General features: G+C 42.9%; 1 protein-coding gene across 1 annotated transcript; it reads right to left on the bottom strand.

The window, feature by feature from the left end:
- Nucleotides 1-829: 829 nt before the first annotated feature.
- LOC142589969 (histone-arginine methyltransferase METTL23-like) lies at nucleotides 830-24,967 on the bottom strand. The gene is made up of 5 exons (XM_075701724.1): nucleotides 24,563-24,967; nucleotides 20,430-20,534; nucleotides 16,362-16,599; nucleotides 14,244-14,328; nucleotides 830-13,040 (listed from the first exon to the last, which is right to left on the bottom strand). The coding sequence occupies exons 1-5, from the start codon at nucleotides 24,689-24,691 to the stop codon at nucleotides 12,848-12,850; spliced, it is 750 nt and encodes a 249-aa protein (XP_075557839.1). The 5' UTR covers nucleotides 24,692-24,967; the 3' UTR covers nucleotides 830-12,847.
- Nucleotides 24,968-24,999: the final 32 nt, after the last annotated feature.

The following is a 24,999-nucleotide window of genomic DNA, read 5'->3' as shown; positions in this document are numbered from 1 at the left end:
CGTCGTTTGCTATCCGGATCATTTGAATTAGTCTTTACTTTTCGTAGGTTCTCATTAGCTCAAATATAAACTCATTTGTTCATACTCGAGATTACCAATGCACTCTTTAAAAGGGATTAGAGCCTTTGTAACGCCGCTTGGGGTGGCGCCCTCTAGAGTAAAGGTGTGGCACTTAAAGACTGCGCTTTTGCTGGCTGAAATCGCCAGACCATGCGCCAGACGCAATTGCAGAAGCCGGAAACACGTTTTGTACACCATCGATTTGCTCTTGAAATGAAATTCTCTGTCGGCTGCAGCGTCATACATGAACTAGTTTCATCAACAAATTTGAAGCAAAGGCACGTGACTTATTATGTTTGTTATGATTGGTTGGACATGAAGAATATATTAGAGGGAAGAGCTCACCATAGCGCCCATCGCACATATTCTAGGAAACTCTATGGCACCCATGCATTGAAACCGCAAGGGCGCCGCCATGTTGTTATATTGTACAGGCGCGCAGGCGCAGACAAAGAGATTTGGATCACACAAGATGAACAGTCGATATGATCCCGTCACACATTCGCAGATGCATAGTAAACACATTTCTTCAGTGTGGTGGCGACACCTAGTTCAGGTGAATGGAAACGCATCCTTTCACACAATAATTTGCCCATTCAAATTTTATAAATAGCCATCCAATCGTTCTGAATAATATAAAGAATGAAAGTTGCCCATATGTGTTTGCTCCCAAGGCACTTAACACTTGGACGACATTAACTTGGTGCAACTTCAGGACAAGCGTCATATTGAGGCTTGACCATGCGATGAAATAAAACTGCCACAAACGTTGTGCGGAAGGGTTTCGATTTATTAGCTCACAGTTGCAGCGGGAGTCAATGATGCAGTCCATCTGGGAAGACCACTTGCATGCGACGCAGGAGTGCCTACTCCAATAGTAAAAATGCGTGCAACATGCATGTTAAATATGACTAGCATCAAAGTTTGTTACTTTAAGAACAAGTCTCTTTAATGTTCATTAACAAACAACTGAAGCACTGCACGAAAATTTCCCAGAGGAATCATGTGATCATTATAGATACACTGAATAAATCTATAAGAATTTTATCAAACATTAAATGACATTTAAATTTTATGAGCAGAAATTAATGCATTATGTTGCCAAAAGCAACATGAAAACTAAGGAAAAACACAACAAAATATTTTATCAAATGTGATAGAGTCACACTGGAACATGTGCATCTGAACATTCTATTAAAAGAAAGGCATTATTTTCCTGGGCATTACACCACTCATTTGATAGCGGAAACAATTTGTGAATAACAAAACATATTTATGTATAAGCATAAGGAAATGAAGACTAGATCAATGTACACCAGGCCACAAAATTTTACGGACCAAGAAAACTGATAAAAAGCTCAATACAGCCTAACAATGGAGCGTGGCGTTCGCATTTGCAGTCGCTGCTAGTTTATGCGAACAACATAGTGATGCACTGTTTCTGTGGCTGCTTTTACATGCTGCTCGGAAATTCAACATTTTACGAGATCCCGCGGTACGTAAAATTTTGTAGCCAGGTGTACCTCACTGCTCAATTATAACTTACAGCGGCCTTAAGTCGTCAACAACACAGAGTTCACGTGTTTACAAGGCCCTCATTATATAGACCGGCGCCTAGTAATACAGTTCATATGGGCTCATAGTTAATGGAGAGATCACTTGGACACATTTTCTTGTGTACACGCATGCAAAGCAGGACAACAGGGGCAGAACACCAGGTGGCGCAGGGCGACAGGCTGAAACAGCTTGAGAAGCGGAAACAATAAGCGCTCTCGACAGCATGTAGATGCAATAATAGTTGAGGCACAGGTTAACACGTCAGGCATTTTCAACATGGCAAAGATGCAGACAGAGACACAGCATATAGGCCCAACGGCACAGAAAGCTTCCTTCTTCACGGTACACATCATGCACACCTTTTCTCTCACTCCTTTTCCCAACAGCTGTGCAATACCAAGCAAGATTAATATGCCTTCAATGAAAAAAACACGCTAAGACCACTTAGAAACGACTCATTACTAAACTGCTCATAATGTAGCATAAATGGTATGACGAAAATAGCATACAAGTTTGCATAGCTTCAAAGAAGTACTGGGGCGATTGAACAGCAGCTAGAAAAAGTAAAAAAATTTCGTCGTTCGGAAAGTGAAGACGACACGAAATGCAAGTTTCACAGAAGTGCATAGAAAAACGCGATCCTAATTCTTTTTTTTTTTTTAATAACAAAAGCTTTTCTTGCCAGAAAAGTTATATTTGCCACAAGCATGTGGCGCTACAGTTATGCCGTGACAATGATCCCGGCAATAAAGTTGAGTGGGAACAAATTTCTGCGAGAAGTCCCACCATGCTACTCTCCAAACCCTCCAAATTATTTCATTTTAAACTTTATCTATTCCGTCTGGATCAAGATACCTACATGCAAACATAATTGTAAGCTTTAGCAGACTCTTTAAATAACTGCAGTGGCATGGTACATATGTGGTGTAATGTAAATAAAAGCACTTGGTGTGCATTAATTATCTGACTAACGCAATAGTCTATGTATTCCTGCTCAGTTTTCACAGAACAGGCACCCTGTGGCCCATGGCTGCATTGCTTGTCTGTTTCGTCCAGAATAAATCAGAGGCATGTGGCCGTCTGCTGCAATGCCAGAGAGAACAAATGTAAATATTTCTACTACGAAGCAGTGACTCCTTCACATCACAATCATTGACAAATACAGTGCGCATCACGGTTCATCGTTACAGTTTCAGATGGCGCCACCATTACTTTCACCCGAGACAATTTCCAGGCTCCGCATCGCTGTAGACGACCCATACTTGCGAATATATTCTGCACAATACAGGTGTGCAATGCCCCCAAACATGGCATTAAGCTGCACATATTGTGAAACATTTCTGTGAGAAATTTGAACACAGTGGAGTCTCTTGTTTAGCCAGTAGAGTTCGGTCTATTTAACACTTTTATCTGCACAACCTTTAATGGATTGTGCCCTGTGGGTAACGGGTTTTAAGAGGCGATACCTCCGACATCTCACTCTACTGGTGTGAAACCATCTACCTAACTTTCATACTGTTTCACCCATTAGAGCGAAACTTTTGAGGCCTAAGAACAGAAAGTAGCAAAGCGGTAGAGCAAGCAAGGGTATTCAAAGGCTTGATTTGAGAGACGATTGCAACATTTCAGCGTAAACCATTTTTCTCATGTACAGCAGACTGACAAACGTTAAAAATAAATGGCGAAAGAAATGTAGGGCAAATTATATTCAAATTATACCCCAAATGGGACATTTCCAATATCTTCCACTTGTGACTACGCTAAACCAATATGTTTTACAAACCAGGAATGGATCGACGTTCCAGTGTACAAATCAAATGATCAAAATGGTTGATCTTTCGCTAGCTTTGGCTGCAATGGCTCTTTAGGGCAAGAAAAAATAATGACAGTCATGCATTACTTCATAAGGCATGAAAGCATCTGAAGTTGAATATCATGAAAAAAAATTGTATTTTTTTAGCTAACTCATAATTGTTACAGTTGAGCAACTACAAAGGTTTACAGATAAGCCTAGGGTGAATTACACTGTCCAGTTAGGAACACCACTTCAATTATACTCATTCAAGCCATTGAAGTACAAGCAGAAGGTGGGAACTAGATGTGGCTTCGTGTACATACGCCGCAACCTTGCAATACACAAATGCATTCGACAAGTCGCGTCAGCTTCTGGAAGTACACAGCCTTTCTGGAAGTACACAGCCTATAGCAACTGGAATGTTTGAGGAACGTTTTGCTGCATAGCGCACCATGCTGCGCATTATGCATACAGAACATCCAGGACTACGATATGCAGATACGGTGGCACACTGCAAGCCAATGCGAACTAAAGAACTGATCTGGCAGAGTTCTCGGCTGTTATGCGAGTGGTGTTACACGAGTGGCGGTGAGCAGCGAGAACCAACAGGACACAGGTGGATGCACTAAGACAGGACCTTGCACTGAACTTCAGACTGGTAGTTTAAATTGGACGATTTTATTTTCAATCTGTGGGTGCTACTATGCTGGGTCGTAAGAAACATTTTCTCATTTTCGTGTGCACCGACGTTAGGTCAGCATGCTTGATCAATGCCAAGTGCATCTGGATCATTTCTGCGAATACGAAGGAACCGCATTAACCTGCGTTGCTTGTTATGGCTAGAAGATGCACACTTTAACAGCCCCCGATGGAGGCACTACAACACTTCCGTCATTACCCTTGATCAGATGAGGCAGAAAAACAGGAGGTGAAGAAAGACAGCAAAACAGTCTTCCGTGCTGCTGATGAAAAATACCAAGAAGATGTTCAGCAATGGTCCTATTCTTTTGTGTCCTTCTGCATTCTGACTGTTTATTATGCTCATCATTGTTCACGATGGACCCACTCGCCTGATGGAAAGCACAGTCGAAGCTGTCAAATTAAGAAAATTACCCAAAGAACAGCGCCGAACTAATTAGTAATACATATTCCAAAATGTTTACGGAGCTCGCAACACAGACATTGAGAGCACTGAGCATGTCCTCTCCCAGAGTCTGTATAGAAAGCACTGCAAAATTTTTGGCATCCACTACAAGGTTGCCCGTCGTTTTCTGACAAGAACCTACAATGAAACGAAACAGCCTCTGCAAATGAATTTATTCTACTCTCTAAGCAGCCTTAAGTAGTTCCAGGACAGTGGAGCATCAATGATTATCTACAACCCCTCGTTCACAGCAGCATACGTGGTGCCAACGTCCAGGGTGCCGTCTCCAGAATCAAGGCAAGAATGTCACAACCTCTAATTGCAGGAACTCTGTGTGTTACACAGAATGCACAACCACAACTGGCTACACATTAACAGCAATAAAATAATGTATCCAGACGGTTTGAAATATTAAAGCTGAAGTGACAGACTCAAAAGTTCCAAGTCACTCTCATAACCGATACTAGTTGAGGAATAGAAAACTGGGCAACTTGGTCATGTTCACGACAGATAATGGAAAAAGGAACAGACGAAAATGGAGTCTCCTGTCTGTTCCTTTCTTGTCGTCTGTTTCTGCAGCAGCAATAGACGAAAAATGGAGGTGAGACTTCTTTCTCCTCGTTTTGTTGTCTGCTCCTCTTTGCAATAGAAACAGGTGACACGAAAGAAGGTGAAACTTCTGTTTGCTGTTTTTGTTGGCTTCTTTTTGTTATGGGAAGAGATTACAAAAAGGGCAGTGGAACTCCTGTTTCCATTTTCAGTCATCTGTTCTTTTTTGCACTCCATCATTAACCCAATGCCAACAACAGAGATGCAAACCCGACATTATTAATTCAAAAGCACAAACAATTAATTTAACTAGTTAGGATGTAATGTAACTGTTATGCAGCAAGAAATACAAGAAATGTGCACGAAAGCAAAGAAAGAGAAACTGAGAACAAGGCATAGTTGTGGCACTTAACTCTATTCCTTCACTCTAATCCAGTTTGTAGTTATGTACAGTAATGTCAAACAACAATGTGTAGTGGCTGCCATATTGATATGCAATGCTCATTCAAGAAAACTGCGCTGCTTTGGCTGGGCTTTAATCGAAAACTCTGTGGCTTTGCAATGTTTTTCACACCCCAAATACTCAAATTTGTGACCAAACCATCTACGATATAAAATTATCAGAAAGGTTGTGCAGTACAGTAAGAAGGAAAGGAGAGTTCACCTCTGTCAAGCATGCCACAGATACTGGACATTCCGCTTACAAAATAGGGATAGAAATTAACTTAACACAACACACACACATGCAACTCTATGGTGAATGACAAATTCAAACAAGAAAGTCTTCACAAAAAAAAAGAAAAGGAGAGAGAATCTACATGTCGTAAGAACGCTCTGTGACAGCTCTAGAAAAATTCCCTAAACACACCAACACAGCACGTACTGGACATCACATTGTCTAAAGTCACTTGGCGCTTCAATCTCCTTGCAAAACAAGCTGCCTTCACATTTCAGACATAACACGAGCTCAACATTCGTTATTATTCACGACTAGATGTATAAATACTTGCTCACTTCTTCAGTGAAGCATGGGGGTACCATCTCCCTAACCTTTCTTGTCCATTCTTATGTTCAAAATCCCCACACAAGAGGCAACGAGGGCAACAAAGTGAACCAGACGTTTTTCAGGGAACTCCAGCAGAGCAAAGGACGTGAATCCAGTGAGACGACTACAACACAATAGACAGCTAGTAACCCTCCAGCCGCCGTTACCCCTTCTGCCTTCATACCTTTCTTTGCCAATGCCCCTTCACGAGCCTGTGCTGACTTGAAAAAGATTCCCAAACGAAAACCTCAGCTTGTAAATGCAATCGTAAACATTCCTTCAAGCGTGTGGAGCTTCCTCTACCCCCAAAGTTCACTGGTGTGAGCGCGTTCTTCGGAACGGGGACGGAAGATGTGAAAAAGACGACCAACAACAACCCTCAACCCGTGCTTGTCAGGGAGAGAGACTAGCATGGTCCGAGCATGTACTTTGGAGAAATGTTCTTGCAAGGGAACAGCAACTTCAAAAGCAGCATTGGGAAGAGAGGCGACTTCTTACATCCATGGATGCAGAAATCCTGCCTAAGCACTGCGGCAGGTGTGGAGCAGGTAACCACAATCCTTGATTCCAGAAGCGGCATTGAAACGAGCAAAGGCCTAGCAGTCGGAGAAGTCCGACAATGGCAGCTAGTGAAGTTACCATCACAGCTCCTCTGTTCACTGGTTCACAAATGGCTGGGAAGAGTGCGAACGCCACCAGACCGGCTTAGCATCCACGTCGCGCCGTGCCGCGACATCGTTGATAGTAGGTGAACAGAGGTGCAAAATGTCTGCATCACCTGGGCAAAACCTCCATCATTCAGATCCGAGTTTTACATCATCACTTACGTCAGAAAAGCAAATCGCTCTCGTCTCGTGATAACATGTTTTGCCCTGCAGACTACCCCTCCGTCTGCCAAGGCTTGGCGACAACTCTGTGAGAAAAAAATGACAGAAGTGAATAAAAAACAAACGTGTGTAACGGTCAATACGAGATGCTCCATGACGTAACAAGGCGATCGAAGCTCGCCAAACTGAGCGTATTCTCTGTATCTGTGACCGCGATTACATATCGTAGCGATGGCAAGTTGGGTGAGATCTATTAGCAAGTGCGCTAGTGCGAGGCATTATTGATGGTGGAGCAGCCTAGACTGTATCCTACTTCGTGGTATACAAGCTACAGCAATCTAAGAACTACTAGTGGGGAAGCACAGGTGGCACAGTCAGGTGACTTACTATCACTAGGTAAATTCAATGCCACCAATGAAACATGCCATATTCGCAAACAGTCTGGGGAACACTATTTCCTGAGTAATTACAACCATTTCCTTCCAGTGGGCTATGCATGTATGCTTCCAATATTTTGAAAACCAACTGTACGGCGGCCTTCACGTTTATCCTAACAATTTGCAAATATCCCAAACAACGAGCAATTTTCTTATTTTGAATGGGGTTTGTCTAACATGCCAATCCTAAGTTTACTGCTGAATGCTGGAAATCTGGACAAATGGAATAAACTTTCGCAGTGTGTCCAAGTACATTGTGACCCCAAAATCAGACCACCCTTATCGAATGTACTGTAGCAGACAAGCCAAATAACAAGTTAGGCCTCACAAGCTGAGCCTGACAGGAAACATCCTTTCACTTTGGCCACATTATGTGATGTCAGCATAAAATCCACTAGCATGCCTAGTTTAGAGCTTACACCATATTTGGCAACAGGACATCTAGCACTGCGAAATCAGACCCTGATAAGGAATGTTCGGCCTATTCATTTATCCATCATTTAATACGTAAACAACATACAAGAAGCCTAGAAAGCCTGACCAATGTGCACCTGACAATGAGCCACATAGGCCTTACATTGGGCAGTACTGGCCCTATTAATATCCAAGACAGGCCTCACTTCCAATGCTACTTGGGTACACTTGGCGATCTCAAACTTTGCTTGCAAGTACCCAGGTGCAAGTACCTGGGTGCATGGGTGCAAGTACCCGTACATTTAGTCTGACTACCAGCGGGGCATCCACTTAAAGCTTTTCGACTACAGGACGTCCACTTAAAGCTTGCATTGCTGAAAATCTTTGACAGCTGGAGCGAAATTTCATTCTCCCATGCTCGCGGTTAAAAATGTGCAAGTTAAAAAATGTGTGAGCAAGCCACAGCATGCATTTGAGGTATGCATGCGACTCCATTAAATGCGGTATATGTTACAGCTAGAGCCAAGAGCTAATGTGCCGGCCTGAGCTAGATGAATGAAGAAGGTGCATCCTGAAGTCAGTCACGTTGCAGGTTTAACTTAGATTACGAGAGACCTCAGTCCCCTGTTGAGCTACAAATGTTCTATGGAAAACACGGGGAATGTGGGAGATGGAAATTCGAAGACGATGAGCAAAACAAGAACAAGGTGTAAGCAGGAGCCAATGTTTCGACAAGCGTACTTGTCTTTTTCAAGGTACCATGAGCTCTCGTCGGCACGGTATGTATAGGTATGGTTCTTACAAAAGGAAGAGAGGGCAAGGTGGGTGGGTGAGACAATGACCCGAGGGAGTGCTAGCGGCGAGGGTGTGGAATCGAAAAGAAAGGTGCGCTACTGGACATCGGTGGAGGAATGTGAGGTAGCGGCATGTGTCAGCCGGTTGACATGTCACTGTAGGCTCCTCACCCTCACCGCTAACACACCCTTGCCACTAACACACTAACACATTCTCAATCATTGCCTTGCCCACCCGCCTTACTCTCTCCCCCCTTTTAGAAGAACCGCATCTATATATACTGCGCCGAGGAAAGCGTATGTTGCCTTGAAAAAGACAAGTCCACTTGTTGAAACGTTGGCTCCTGCTTTCACCTTCTCGTTTTGCTCAAATGTTCTATGAGCAACACAACATGGCAGCTGACATTTACAGCCAACTGGACAGCCATCAGCCATACGCAAACACTTGACACGTTCTTAAAAGACGCACGTGCATTGGTATACAACAAGATGCTTTGATACGAATTCATCACGCAAGTTGATGAGGAAGAATAGAATGTATCAACATTGGGCAACAGGTTAATATTAAGACAAATATTAAATATCTTCTTAACATTTTGTGCATGTGTGTATGTGTATATATATATATATATATATATATATATATATATATATATATATATGTGGTGGCAAAATACCTGTCTTCGTGTGTCAGCGCACTACATGAAACCAAACTTTGCCGGGTGCAAACTGGTATCGTTAGTATCGATGCAAGCCCTCACAGAATGAAGATTAGGTATCACCATAAACAACAACCAGTTCCTGGATACTGTTTCCTGGAAAAAGTTAACGCTTGCATTTTACTCTGATGTGCTAAAGATATATTTCTGCACTGGCGCAGCGTACTGCAGATTTTGATTTCCTACAGGTTTAGCTACTAGCAGTTGTCGAACTTCCTTGAAATTCACAAGACCGTAAGTATCGTGCGTGGTTGCGAGTCAGCACGTGTAGTAGCTGCGGTCATTGAGATTAGTTTTTTCGAGTCAAATTGAATTAATGGTAAATTAAGTTAATTTGGAATGCCTCGATGAATTATGCGTAGTAATCACGACTTTGAAGATATTGTTAAATGACAGCCCTGACTGCGGTCAGACACTGAATTACCTGTCCCGTGTTAAGCCCTCTTACATTTTCCCTAGGCCTGCGGGCCCCTTCTGTTAGAAATAAATGACAACAGTCACTTAGAGTTGACAGGGTTCACTAGACTGCAATCAACCACCACAGTTGGCACGTCCATGGTGTAACGTTAATACCGCTGCTTACATTTTCAGCAGAGTGATTCCAACAGCCCTTAGGGTAGAAAGGTTGATATCAACAAGCAGATTTAGTTGCAACCACAATGTCCCACATGAATGGTCACAGTACTTCTGAGTGCTTTCAAAGAAATCATGTGTAACACGTTATGGTAATACAGCAAACTAAACACGCCTAGTATGCGATGAGGAAAGATTTTTCCACCACGAGAAAATTTTTCCACCAGCACACGCCTGTAGTGATATTGTCATCTAGAAAATGTTGCGTTCAAAAAACTTGTTCCAAAGCTTCAGCAGAGAAATGAATGAGCAAAGAATTAGATTTAAGAAAAACAATTAATTTGGCAGCACTTGCCTCAATGTTCCAGCCAGAGAAATATGGCTTTTTCCTGCTCAACTTCCCGACAGGGGTGTCATTCTTATTGTCTATATTTGAGTCCTTCCCTGATGTCCCTGGCAGCAATTTCAGAAATTAGCACATTTTAAAAAGCGCCCACCTTTCTTAAAATTAACCCCATTCTTGATACAGGATGCTTAACCAGCTGGCACAGAATGCATTTAGCAAGGTCTTAAAGTTTACATTCATAGTCACTAATACTAGCACTCAAGCAGCATCCTTCGCGTGCTTCCAACAGTTAGAAAAACAGTTTCCTCCTCTCAAAGGAAGTTACAACCTGTCAATGGTAACTTTGTGACCCTTAAATGCAGTGCGTGCTTTAGGTCCATTATAAACAGGCAGTAGGAAATGACACTTTTGGCATAGGGTCGTAAGAATGTGTGCTCCCATTTGCCAAGCAAGCAGTGTTTTACCCTTTTAGAAGCGTGATGTGACATCATCAAGCTGCAACCGCAAAACTGCAGACACCATGCCAAACGCGCAGCGAGGCAGTGCGTAGGATTAAAAAGCAGAAAATGCTGTGTAGATCATATATACATACAATGTGTCATAACACATACGGGGTAGGTTAGAGATCACCCCAAGCCACAGAGACCCTGGAGACATTGCTTCTCGCAGCTATGTCAAATACACACTGATCAACAAAGTTTTTTTGGTCAATACCAGGCCCAGTGCACACAACGTGAACGTGGTAAGCAAGCTCTGTTTGTAAAATGAACAAATAAATAGCAAGAAAAAAACTTGGAAAGTCCTTATCCACTACTCTAACACAATGCTAATCTGCAAGCCCATTAATAATCACATTCATGAGCCTGAGCGTCCTAGGGTGGGTCTACAGACAGGATCACAACGCACACTTTCCTAAGAAGGCTGAGCAATTTGATTACTTTAAGCATTCCAAGCTGCGTCAACGTCACAGGCACAACTAAGTGGGCAATAGAAGAGATACAATAGATATCAGAAGCTGTAGATATCTTAGTTGTTTGCAGTGATCGTTGTTTGCTTGACAGCGGGCAGGCAATACCTTTTTGCACGCAAAAACACCCAGCACAGAATGTCAAGGAATAATGGCATATAATATGGCATGCCATACAATACGGCACGATACCAAGTTCGTATGCCAAGTTCACAAGGTTGAGAAATGCTCTGAAACTGGCATCAAAACATTGTGTAACAAGCTGAAGAAAAGACAAGAAAGAGCTTTGTTACAATGCAGAGGCAATGTGGTGTAGTTGTGTGAGACACGGTCACAAAGTCTTGTACAGAAGAAAAGTGTGGTAGCACGTGCCGAGGTGGGACATGGTGTGGGTTCAACGTGCAATGACACAGAAGGCATCAAAATGAAGCGTTATGAAATGGAGTTACATTAACAAACAGGGATGAGCCCGAATGTTCACGTCAGAAATGGTTGCAACAACTCCATGAAGCCTCTAATTTGCCTGTGGACTGGCCAGAATGTGCTCAATTTCAAGTAGTCCTAGTGGCATTCAGGTCCGGAGTATATTTCTATGTTCTGCGTGTCACCAAAACACAGTCTGCACCAGTGTAAAGAGCAATTATATACGTTTCGACCGCACAAGAGCTTTCCATAGCACTACCATGGACAAATGGACAAATGAATCCTGAATGGGGAATATTTTAAGCCTCAGGAAATTTCACTTGAGGTAAGTGACATAGTTCTAGCACGGTTGATTTTTAACTGTGACACACGATACATTGTTTGAAGAGAAATCTTATTACACACCTATTTGTGAAAACCAGCAAGGAAATCTGTCATCATTTTGTGTTGGTGTTTCAATTGCCCTGTTTGCAATTCATATGTCTGCAAATACAGTGCATAACCAAGGAATGACAACTTCATGAGTTGACATAAGGAATATGAACACTGATCTAAAATGGCACAGATTAGCTGGCTCTGATTCTGTAGAGTTCATCATTTGGGTCACAAGGCTGACTTAGGCGAGACTCTCATTGATTCGGTCAACCATGAACTTTCAGTGCTCAGAAAACGGTACTGGGGAGAGACAGCTTGGCCAGTTCACAGGAAACTGGAGTAACGCTTTTGTGTAATAACAGGAACAATTCTGCATGTCCAGAAGTCAATGGCATCCAGATATCTGGATATTCAGGTGAGGATATAAAACCTCAAAGACCAAGCCCTCCTTGAGGTTCCCCGACAGCACAGTGAGTTCACAGGAAATCGAAGCAACCTTTCATGCCATTACAAGAAGTCGTCTGCTCGTCCACCATACGCGAATGGCATTCAGACATCTGGAATGTGGCACTTCGTCTGCACATCTTGACGTCTGGAATGTGGCCCCCAGGTGTCCAGATGTCCAGGTGAGGGTGTCAAGCCTTTGTGAAAATCGAGCCTCTTCGAGGCATTCTTCAGGAAGTGGGGAAAGTAGGGAACAAGACAGCACAACAACGGCTGGGATGCATTCAACACACGACGATGACGACAATGGCACATTGCCACTGCCGCGGTCGCTTTTCCCGGCTGCCAGCGAACGCGATGCACCGCGGGTCCGTTTGTTCACGTCTTCGCCTTGTCCGAGGCAGCCGGCTCCACAGTCGTGTTGACACTCATCACAAGCATCTCGATAGTGTGCGAGCCCGGAAGGCCCGAGCCGGCAAGGTTGGGCGAGTCTGCTTCAAAGTTTTCGAGTGGAACTTGGACGCAGACCAAATTCCACTGCCGAAGCAGGCCTTCCATCGAGTAGTCCGCACTGGAAGTAAGGCAGAGAGAAATTTGGCTTTGCCTCCTAGTGCCCGCCTCTGCAGGACAATGCCGCTATCTTGTCTCCAAATGGCTTAAAAATGAGACGAAGAACATAGTGGGCACCTTGTGAATACAAGATGCCATTAAGACCAAAGGTTTCCAGCAAAAACTTTCAAGCAATAACAAAATTGTAAAGTTAACGGCTGTGGGAAGCACAAAACAGATGGAAACATAGAAGCAGATGATACCAGTGCACGGCTTGTCTGTCCCTCATGTTACCGTCTGTTTCAAGCAGCTGTTTGCAGTGGGTTCATCGCAATTTGCCTAATTACAGTGTTTCATGGGTTACTACTAAAAAAAAAAGTGCACTAAATGAATAATTGATTTCTTGGTAAAAAGCAACAAGCTAGCTTGGATCAACTAAAACACTCGCAAGTTGCATATTTGAAAACTGAGCAGGTGAAGACGGAACAAACAAAAGAAACTACACGAAGCCGGGCACAGAGTTGCAATTGAATTTATTTTAAAAAAACACAATATATGCATGCTAGCTGCCCCTCCTACACGCATTATCTGGTCAAACGTGAACAAAAAAAAGCAATGATCAACATGAAACGTAATTACTCATGCATCATACTTCAAATGTATGCAAATTCTTCACTTCACCTGCTCAGTTTTCAAGAATGCAATTGTGCCAACTTGCCCCGCTATCCGTACTTTTGATATGTAAGTAGTTTGTACAAATCTACAAATCTGGAAGCGAAGTGAAGTGGAACAGTCCATAAAGCATACAGAGGAGAGGATGACACCGCAATCCTGACTTCAACACAATGTCATTACCTTGACTGGTCTACGTACATACATGGCCAAAACAGCAAATTAGTACAGCAAGGAATAAGTAACACGTGTTTTATTAGTTATTTTGTTTATATACACTACATAAATATGACTGGCAAATGCAATGAAATTCTGCTGAAGTCAGCACTGTGATGCCACTCTTTCTTGTTCTTACTGCTATGCATTTGACACTTTTCTATGAGTTAACTCAGCATAAGTCGTCTTATACAAAGCCGGGAGTCAAAGTTGCCTCCTCAATTGTCGTTGGAGAACACATCATGAAATAACCAATTAGAGTTAAATTGCATGACCTGTAGTAGCAATCTGCATTGCTTTCCCCATAGAGCAGTTGTTTAGCTCATGGGATGCTCACCTTCGAATCTGGTAGGCGCACCAGAAGCGCCCGTGAGGGTTCTGGTGCAGCAGGTAGGACACTGTGACAATGATGTTCTCGAAGTCTGCGACAAAGTGCGTGTTAAAAGATTGAAAAAAGTATATATTAGAGGCTCTTTGCATACAACTCTGACTAAAGGAACCTGCAACAGAAAGTTCACACCTGGCTTGCACGCATTGCCACTGATGTACATGCCCTTGCTGAAATTCCCATCACCGAAAGCACGCATTGATTGAAATTGCCTTACTGAAAAGATTATTCTTATAACTGACTCCTTCCTGTTTTCGAAATATGCTACTTGCCTTATCTAATGGTGAGTAATTTATGTTCTTGTTTTTACATTGTACTACTTGTGTTCCTAGCTCAGCTATTTCTGTACTTTGTATATTCGTTTAGTTGTTTGTAACTGCATTCCTTTACCTTGTTTTTTCATTTTGCCCATGCCTGCTCCCCTCAGTAATGCTGTTAAGCCCTGAGAGTAATAATAAATGAAATAATATTATTACTAAGAGGTGCAAGGCATGATTACTAAGTACCTCGAAAAGCCCTCCAACTTTTTTGTGGTACCATATTGCAGCATCATCTAACATTCAATCACTGAATTACAAACATTGCCTCCTCTTCATTCTTTTTCCACCTTTCTTATTGTGCATGTGTTATTAAACATATGGCACACAAAGAGCTTCAGACAAGATGACGCAGACCAGTACAAACACTGAGTATAACTTGCTCTTGCAAGTAAAATGTGTGATCACACATATTGAGGCACATATGACACACAAGAGGCTTCAGACAAACTTGCTTGTGCAAGTAGAGAAAAAAACAGGATCAGAGCTGTCAAACGAAATAGGCCACTACAGTAGAGGAATTCTAGGCCTATGCACACAAACATGCCATGTTGCAGATACCAGATGGCTTGGTGTTCTCAATGTACAGTTGACTCATGGGTTCTCAAATTCCTAGTGAGCACATATCACAGGGTTGAACTGCCCGAAGCTGAATATCATATCATTAGCATTATAATGTCCACCGCAGAATGAAGGCCTATGCCAGCAATCTACAGTTACTCTACCTGTCCTTGTTGAAGTTAACCCACCACAAACAACAAATCTCTCTAAAAGGCTCATCACTTTATCCAAGCCTCTGCCACTTTTAATTTCATTTTCCCTTCCTTGGCACCCGTTCTGTTGGGCCACTAGTAAGCTGCTGGACATTTTACATGGCCTGGCCTATTGCAATTTTGTCTCTCCATCTCTACTAAAATATCAGCTAGTACTAACATTGCACTCATTACTGCACTCTTCCTACATATACTTCCAAAAGTACTTGTTCTAGGGCAAGTTGGTGTTGAGGCTTATCATACATGATGTTCTTGGCGCAAAGTATGGAGCATGAAGCTAGGGAACAGGAAAGAGGAAAGACACAAAGACGCTCCAACTACCAACTGTCCAATAGCAGACCCACATACAAAAATGAAGAAGACTTCCAGACATGCGCAGTTCAGAGAACGTGTGACACAAAAACACGGCATCATGAAAGCTGCCTTTTGAAAACGCACGCTGCAGAAGTAAAGAAATGTGATAGATGTGCCATTAACGCAAGCTTGACCCTTTTCTTAGGATATGAAAAGCTTCCGAAAAAGCTTCCAACCCTCACAGTAGGGTCCCTGCTCTTCCCTACAATATTAGTTTGCTCGAAGCAAGTTAAATGCAAGTCTTCTTCGTTTTGTATTTGGGTCTACTATTAAACAGTTGGTAGCTGGCGGTTCTCTGTCCTTTATTTTTCCTATTCTCTTGCTTCACACTTCGTAGAACAACATCTATAGTGATGTTTCTACTTCCTAATGTACCGTGTGCTGTTTCTTATTTGACTGCTTATTTTGTGGCAATTGAATATTACTACAAGTGGGTTCGACTTACTAGTATACAATGAAAAATCCGAACACGAGGCTGTATTTAGAGGCTGTGGAGATATACAGCTTTGTCTACAACCCCGTCACCTGAAAACTTTCGTGGCTGACTGTACATGAACGTCTTCCTTTGCGCTGTTTTCGTGCACTACAAGTTTGTAAATTAAACAACTTTTCCAAGCCAGTACCTTTGGGGTCGTAGAAACAGTCCGACCCCAGGATGATGTCAATGGGCCCGAGCTGGAAGAGGGCCGGGTTGAACAGGCCCCAGGAGATGGAGACCACGGGCACCTCATTGGCCGTCAGCCCGTTGGCCTCCACATTGCGTTGGCAGTTCTTGAGGCCCAGTGGCGAGCTGTCCGACAGGGTCACTCGGGCTCCCAGAAGAGCCGCTAGGATCCCCGGCAGGCCAGTGCCGGCACCGATCTGAAATGCAACGCACGGCCAGTGATACGGTATAAAGCATTCAGTCAGCGGCTAGCTGACAAAAACATTCATGTTGCATTTTCCACCGGAAAAGCAACGCATTAAAACACCCTCAGAACAGTGTGAAAATTTGGAACGTAACGAAGGGCACGCGATGAGATATCATATCATGCAGGCATTGCAATCAAAACACTGGCGAAATAACATTTGAGGCATATGACGTCAACAAAGAAGTAGAGTCCTGTGTCAGCCAGTCAAGTATAACCCTGTCACAAGAAAAGAAAAGAAAAGAAAAAAAGAAATATTGCTTCCAGATGTGTCATAGCCTTGAAGCGGCAGTGGTTTGTCTATTTTTCATGGATGCTTTGTGCACTTGTTTATCACCACCAAGTTGAGTATTGCCCTATACTATGTACATAGACTCCTCGCTTTAATAACATTTAGTTACTAGTCAGCACAGTCTTGCCTTGCACTTATTTATGTCCTGTATTTTCGTGCTTTTCTAACACCAACTCGTTCAACTTTCAGTACAACAGCTGTGAAATAAGAGCAGCTAATACTGACTAGTTGATAAAACAAGTCATGTGTCCTCATCCCTCTTGGTGTTGCCTTTTGCGTCCAGGAAGCGGTGCAGTAAACCAAAATAGTGATTGACTGTCAACATGATGGCGACATGTTGACTCACTGTGCGATTGGTTTATTGAGTGGGTCGAACAGAAGAAAGTGACAACTTGCCTATGGGGGATGCCATAGCGGAGGTATCTATAATAATTCGGACTGCCTGGGGTTCTTCAATGCACATATATATCTAAGCACTCCTTAATTTAATTTATTTCTTTATTTATACTTGGTGGACTTGATGCAAAGGCACATAAAAATAAATAGCAAAAGGAGTCAAATACACATGCTCGAGTACTTTTTCATTCTGACTTTATCGGAACATGCACATTTTTGCCACTTCCAGCAGTTTTATAAGAAAAAAAGTAATAATAATTATCAAGTTAGCTTTACCGGACAGACATGCAGGGACATGCATATTTCGCTTAAAGTGTTCGAAAAAAGATTTTACGCATATCGCTGCACTGTTCTTGATAAAGTTTTGCAGAAGGATCGTATTTTGGTATCTACGTCGTTTAGTGTAACGCATGCCACGGCTAATTGCCTGGTCTTTCAGAAAATAGTGCAAATTCGCCTTCATTTATGGGGATGCGAGCTGATGCCACAACGGTGCAAGCATAAACTTGTGTCGCCACCTGCCAGCAGCTGCAGAAAGCAGCGTTTTGGGGATGGCTGCCGCGAGTTCCAGAGGAGCGGGCAACGCACGGCAACCCTCCCTGATTGGCTGCTTTCTGCAGCTGCCAGCAGGTGGTGACACAGGTTTACGCTTACACCGTCATGGCATCAGCTCGCATCCCCATAAACGAAGGCAAATTTGCACTATTTGCTAAAAGATCAGGCAGTTAGCTGTAGCATGTGTTGCACTAAACGATGTAGATACCAAAATGTGATCCTTCTGCAAAATTATAGCAATCACAGTGCAGTGGTAAATGCAAAATCGTTTTTCGAACGTCTTAAGCAAGATACGCATGTCCTGTACTTAATACCTGAACGCACACAGGTTGAACACAGCGTGCTTCAGTGCAAAACATGAAGTATGTCACCTAACACAACTGGCAACTGCCTGCGTGTTCTACATACTCGAAGCGTAAAAAATTACTGCATCATTGCACTTATAATCTGCATCGAAAATTCTAGACGTTTATTAGGTACAAGGTTTGAGTTGGGTTTCATTTCATTTCAGTTATTATCACCTTGAAGGCCCAAATGCATCACACAACAATGGTGTTCTACATTGCCGTGAAGCTGCATTGGAGGCCAAAATTTGCATTTAGCTCAAACTTTCGCTTTGTACCTAAAACTTCCATTAAATTAAATGGCACATTATACGACTAAATGTACAGTACAGCTGCTGCATTAAATTGCACCAAAAGAACTTGCACGTGCCGGAAGAGCATTGCTGCAATCAGTAATAAACAAAGATGACTGCAGCCAGACAATGAACAATGATGGGTCATTGGCAGGAATTCAGTCGGGTTATCTTGTGGCAAACACGACAGGAAGCGTTGATAACGGCCCAGCCCGAGAAGTGTACCAAAGACCCACAATTCAAGCAAACAAGGCCAAGGCTCTGTGCCAGTTTGGTTTCTTCCATGGCCATTGTCATGTCCTCGAATGAGCCAAGCTAAGAACACCGTCTTTGTGTTTCTACAGCAAATGCAAAAAACAATGTGTGCAAAACAACATGCGCATAGCATGCCTAAAAGAACGACCTGTCAAAATGTGTCAAGGACAGTGTTTTCTGATCACATGGTTTGCGGACCTCCAAAGGTTCAAGGGATCCTGCAGGGACCTGTCTGGCAGTACACCATCAATGAGAATTATCAATCTAAAAGAGTAAATAAGATGCCTGCAATGACATTTCTGTATGAAATTCGACTCTCCATATTGATTAAAATGGGAAAAAGAACAAAAATGAGAAGGACATTCCAATCAAACCAGACTCTCATCTTTGACAGGCCTGAAACGTTTACTCCCAGAAGGAAACACCAATTCTAATAGTGACCGTAAGTTATCTCAATGGTTGTTGAACTCTCATATCACAGTAACCTGTACAAAGGTGCTCAATTTCACATTTACAGGTGACACAGCTGTTACCACAAATTGTGGTGCTAGTTTTCACATTCTATTGATTTTTCTTCAGATCTAAATGCAACACCAATAATTCATTTTTGCACAGGAGCAACTCATAATTGGCTGTAGTACAACACATCAAGTTGCCAGCTAGGTGTCAACATGGTGCTTGGCACTAGAGTCACCCATAAACTGCTTTTGTAAATTTTGCTATGGTTGATGTTAGCTTCGTGACTGGTGAAGAATAACTGCCCAGCCAAACCACATCGGCCTCTTTTCACATAAAGTGGCTGAATGCAGTTATCTGCAGACAAAGCTTTTCGTAGAAAAGCAACCTCTCAAACACTCTACCATTCCCGGGCAAGAAGTCTTGCACAATAGAAGAATGCTCCAGCAGAGCCTAATATGAACACATCTTCATATTTTACCATCAGAATTGGGGCCGACGTTTTCATCCCTGTATTCTGCTAAAACAGCAATGCCAAAGCATATGCATAGGACTAAATCTGCTGTTTGTTTGATTGTACAGCCAATGGAAATTGTATGAGAGGGTCCAAATTGCTGTAAATGCCTAGCTGGAATGAGGACACTTGAGGACACCAAGTCAAGCTTAAACTGAGATAGCATGCCTTCAAAACCTTATTTTCATTCTGTTGCTAGAAAAGAGTTCATTAATGATTATCACTGCAGCAAATTCAGGACCCTGCTTCACTTTCTTGCCATAGGCTAAGTGGCCAGTAGGTCAGTGTGACACCAAGATTAAAGTATTTTCTCACACTTGGTTTGCATTGGGGGCAGGAAAAATTGTCACAACTTGCTAGGCTGAGCCTTTGGTTCCCCCTAAAAATGTGACATGGTCATTATTTGCTGTTAACTACTGACCAAGCAGATGCCGTAAAAATCTGCGACGTCACAACAAGCTGATGTGGGAACTTCGGGCCCAGTGTCCCCACCCATCTTTCATTTCTGAATTTTTTTTTTTTTTCTGGCTTGCCGATCTGGAAAGCCTTTCGAAGTAAGGATGGTTGTTGTGCTGTTGCGAAAGCTTAACTTCGTTTTCATTTTCATTTTGGTCTCACCTCAAGCGATGTGACGTGCTGTCAGTCATCAGCGAGCGAAGTGAGCCTGATCGCACTCACCTCGAGAATGCGTTTGCCCTTGATGTGCTCCCGGTTGAACCAGAGGTACTGGGCCAAAACGGGACTGCAGGGCCAGACGTACATGCCGTAACTTGGGTCCAGCATCTGCACCAAGCGTGACAGGATGCGTGCGTTTGGAAACCTGCAGCTGCAGGAACTAGGGCACATTCTTGGTCGATCACTTTTGGGGACATCAGTCTCAGTACCAGAATCACTTTCACTGTCACCAATCACTTTCGGGGATACCTATGTGCGTGCCAGCGTCACTTTTGCTATCATCAAATACTTTCAGGGATATCTATGTCAGTGCCAGCATCACTTTTGCTATTATCAGTCACTTTTGGGGTACTTATGTCAGTGCCGGTATATATTATGCAAGAAAACGTGAGGCGTGCAGACAGGACACAAGACAAGTGGACAACAGGAATGCCAGACAACGAACGCCGTCCACTTGTCTTCTCTTGTGACCTGTCTGCACAGCTCACCTTTTCTTTCGTAATGAATCCTTACCAACTAGCTCAACTTTCTGTCGTTCTAAGCCAATATATAACTTTCACTATTATCAATCACTTTTGGGGATATGAGCTTCAGTGCCAGTATCACTTTCACTATCATTGATCACTTTGGGCTGATTTTGGAGATATCAGTTTCAGTACCAGTTCCTGGGATGTCAGATTTATTGGAAAAGCCTGCGAGCATGATGCCCATGACTCCAATGACATGTTGTGCTGGATGTTTTGCTAGGCAAAAGTATGAATAAAAGTGGCTGACCAAGAATACGGTGCCAGAACAAGTAACAGTTGTAATGTATGTGTGGTATAAATCAAACTTAATACAGGACATGAGCCTAATTAGCCTAATTAACTGAATGCAGCTAATGCTACACATGATGACCTTCAGGCTGACCTTCTTTAAATGGCTGCTCAACTCATGTATAAGCACGACTACACCTTTTCCTTTAATTGTCCGGAAAAAAAAATTAAATGGAGTGCGGAATTCCCATTAATATTCAGCAGAGGTCCCTCTAGCTTTGCCATGGTACAGTATGATTCAATGTTGAGGGGCGCACTTAACTGTTTTGTTACTGCTAGAAATGTGCTCATGTTTGTTCTTGTTATGTTTTACCATTTTATTTCAAGACATAGTACTCGCAATGTATACCATGATACATTAAATTATAGTCTTAGCCTCAGTGTATTGAGTGAATGTAAGGCAGTGATAAATTCTCAGGCAGTCGTTCATAATTTTTATGTGAAACTTCAAAGGAGCACCTCAAGGAACTTGAATTAAAGTAATAACTTGCTATCTTTAGTATAAGTTCTAAACGAGCAAAAAAAATTCTGAAATGCACAAGTTATGCACCTGGCTCTTAGCTCCCAACTGTTGTAAGTTCGACCACGCAACAAAATTATCATGCAGATTTGGTGGCATCAATACAAGCCACGGTGATGCCCATATTATGCGGCAGAGCAGCACTTTCACAAATGTGAAAACAGTTAAGTTCCTATTGTGCAGGGGGCATTTGTTTTTGCAAATTGCAGCAGGCACCTGATTTTTACTTCATTCTTTAGGCACCTGAAGCAACGGTTGTCAGGTTAGGGAGAATGCAGAAGCCTCCTTCTCCTTGTATATTGCGGTCGATCAGCTTTTCTGCGCAAGCGAGCTGGTCTAGTACGTGTTCGAGTGGCACTGGAGCCTCCACATGCTTTGTACAGCTCCCGTACGGGCGTACGGACATTAATGCGGAGTGTTGCACAATAATGTACAGTAAATAATGCGGGCACTTGCACAGGCGGTGTTCAAAATGAAGAGATTAGACTGATTGTCAAGCTTCGGTCGAAGGTCATTCTGAAATCGACTGCATGCACTCGTGCGAGCGAAAAGCCCAAACGAAAGAAGAGACTGCTTGCAATACCTTGCACACACGCTGTCGAAACGCTGATGAATAAAAGCAAGCCACGGGGGAAAAATGTTGCACTTTTCATTAGTCGAAGAGAATTATCCATACAACATGCATTCATGAGCATCTATCATAGTCTGAGACATTGTTAACACAGCCTGGACTTCAGGTCCCAAAATTAGACAACACTAAAGAGGCTTCAGTGTCTCCATTGCTGCTGTCGTTTCAAAACTGTGTTGCCGAGTCAACCAAAGCACTAATCTTGCGTTGTTTCATTGAGGAAGTGTTAGGAGCACTGGAGACTGATTTTGACAATACCTACAGTGGAAGCTTTATTTTTCCAGACTCCTCAATCTGCCAAAGATGGTCAAATCTGAGCAGTAGTTAAAGTTCAGTCGTCATTTCAGTAGGTGCATGGCGTTGCCAGCAGAGCTATTCCAACAGAAATGATTAACACTGTGTTGAAATAGTGTCGAACACATTGATCAATTTATATAGGCCCGGTAAAGGAAGACTTAAATGGCAATAACACTGATACTACTGGAGCATTTCTTCAACTTCCTCAGAAAGGTGACTGATCTGGTACTTTGGGTTGACATTTAAAAATAAAAATATATAATTTACAAGTAGGCGTCACATCTCAGCAACAATCAATGACAAAATACTAAATCAGTGTCTTTAGGAGTGGCTTATAATGTACATGCACAATGTATATAGTTTGACTACTAAAATGCATGCATTCACACTGTGTTTACTTTATTAAAGAGTTTTAGCTTATCTGTAAACATATTACTTTTTATGGAATCTGGGTTTACCGGAGATGTGGACAGCAGCAAATGGCAGTAGTAGCAACATCTCATGATGCTTTCTCCAACCACAATGTGTTAGGCACGATTCCATGTACATGTGTGTTCTTAATGAAGAAACATTTTTGAGGCTGCACGTTAACAATTACGTTCCTGTGAACAATTTATACCAGCGGCTAAGCAGAATATGGTTGACTACAACAATAAGAAGTCACTGTGCTCTCATGTTAATGTATTAACTCTATGTACGCTCTATGCTACAGGCATTATAATATATGTGCCACGCATATTTACGTCTCTAGTAAACCAGCATTCGGCAGAGGTCAATGCGTTCACAGACAAACTAAACCTATTATTTTATGATTCCAGCCTCAAAATAATAAATGTGTGGTGTGTAAAACCTGGCAATAGGAAGACTCTTGTAAACAGCTATATATATGGCTTCGTGCATTTCTATATACACTTTTGCCCAGGTCATTAGGAGGAGACTGGGACATTTCTACCGCATCAATGAGAGGCATTTCCCATACCACAATATACCTGGCCGGCTAGTTCGAAAAGTCATTCATGCATTGCTATAATATGAGCACATGAAAGCTCACATTATAGCATGTTGGGTGAAGGGTACGTGCTTAGACACTTTCCATTGCGGATCAAAAGAGGTCCTTTAAAGGGAAATCTCCACCACGTCTAACAATGTACGTCAGAACGACGGAACTAAATATTCAACTGTAACTCAATGGTCAGCTGTGTTGTTAACTCTTTCACACAAGCCAAGGGGGGTTGCAATATGGAACTTAAATGGCCGCATGTTTATAAAGCTTGTGTCAAAAAACTCTCCAGCTATATATATATATATATCAATCATGTACAAATATGATGATAGCCTAAGGTTTGTTGGCGTAAGCGTAACGTATCACTGCGAAACATCGATCATATTCATAGCGTGGCCTGCGCACCATGCCGATATCGTGACATGTCGCATAGAAGCAAGCCCAGCAAGCCGCCGATCACGTGGCACGCAATTCTGGCCTCTCTTATCACGCGCGATTTGTGTTTCGTACATGCATATCGCACGAGATAGACAACACAAGCTTACACCGATCGCTACAGAAATCGGTCGACGAGAATCTACGTCTGCATACAATCTAACAGCTTGTCGCGAGGCAAAAGTGACAGTAATCTCAAAAGAACAATGTAGAACAAGTTATTGGATTTCTCTCTTGCTCTTCTTTTTCTTCGTGCGGTGGTTACACGCGCCTTATCCTCTACGGCCTCGTCTACCAATCGGTCGCTCAAATCAAATTAAAGCCACCAGTTGCGTAAACAAGATGTCCGAAACCGAAACTGGCTTTCCCGGCTTTCTTCTTGCGCGCGCAGCGCACCCTAGACTGATAGCACATCGCGATAACGCGCCGCCCGCTTACCTCGATGATCTTGACAGTGAGCGACTCCTTGTGCGACTCGAAGACGAACGTCCTCGTCTTGTGGTTGCCGTCGCCGTTCTCCATGTAGTCTGGCTGCCTCATCCGCTGTTTTTTGCGACTCAGTGCCATGTCCGCTCAACGCGTTCGACGTCGAAGGGGCTGCGGGCGCCTCTGATCTCGACCAGCGACTGTCGCGATCACGCTACATGCTAACCTACGCACGGCCCTACGCGCCTATACCTAGAACAATAACGGCTACGCCCCTGGCGAAGAAAAAGAAGACACATATCCGAGCGAACAAGAAACTAAGCTAAACATAAAACGGCCTAAAACACAATACACACACCGAAAATTGGCGCACGCAAGGCGCCTCCCTCACTAGAGCTCCCCCATCTTTGAATAGCTTCGCCGCACTGCACCGACCGCAGCGCCCTCGA

Source organism: Dermacentor variabilis, chromosome 8, assembly GCF_050947875.1.
Source record: "Dermacentor variabilis isolate Ectoservices chromosome 8, ASM5094787v1, whole genome shotgun sequence".
In the NCBI taxonomy this organism is placed as follows: Eukaryota; Metazoa; Arthropoda; class Arachnida; order Ixodida; family Ixodidae; genus Dermacentor; species Dermacentor variabilis.
The sequence above is the reverse complement of the archived record's forward strand: the minus strand, read 5'-3'. Positions and strand labels throughout refer to the sequence as shown.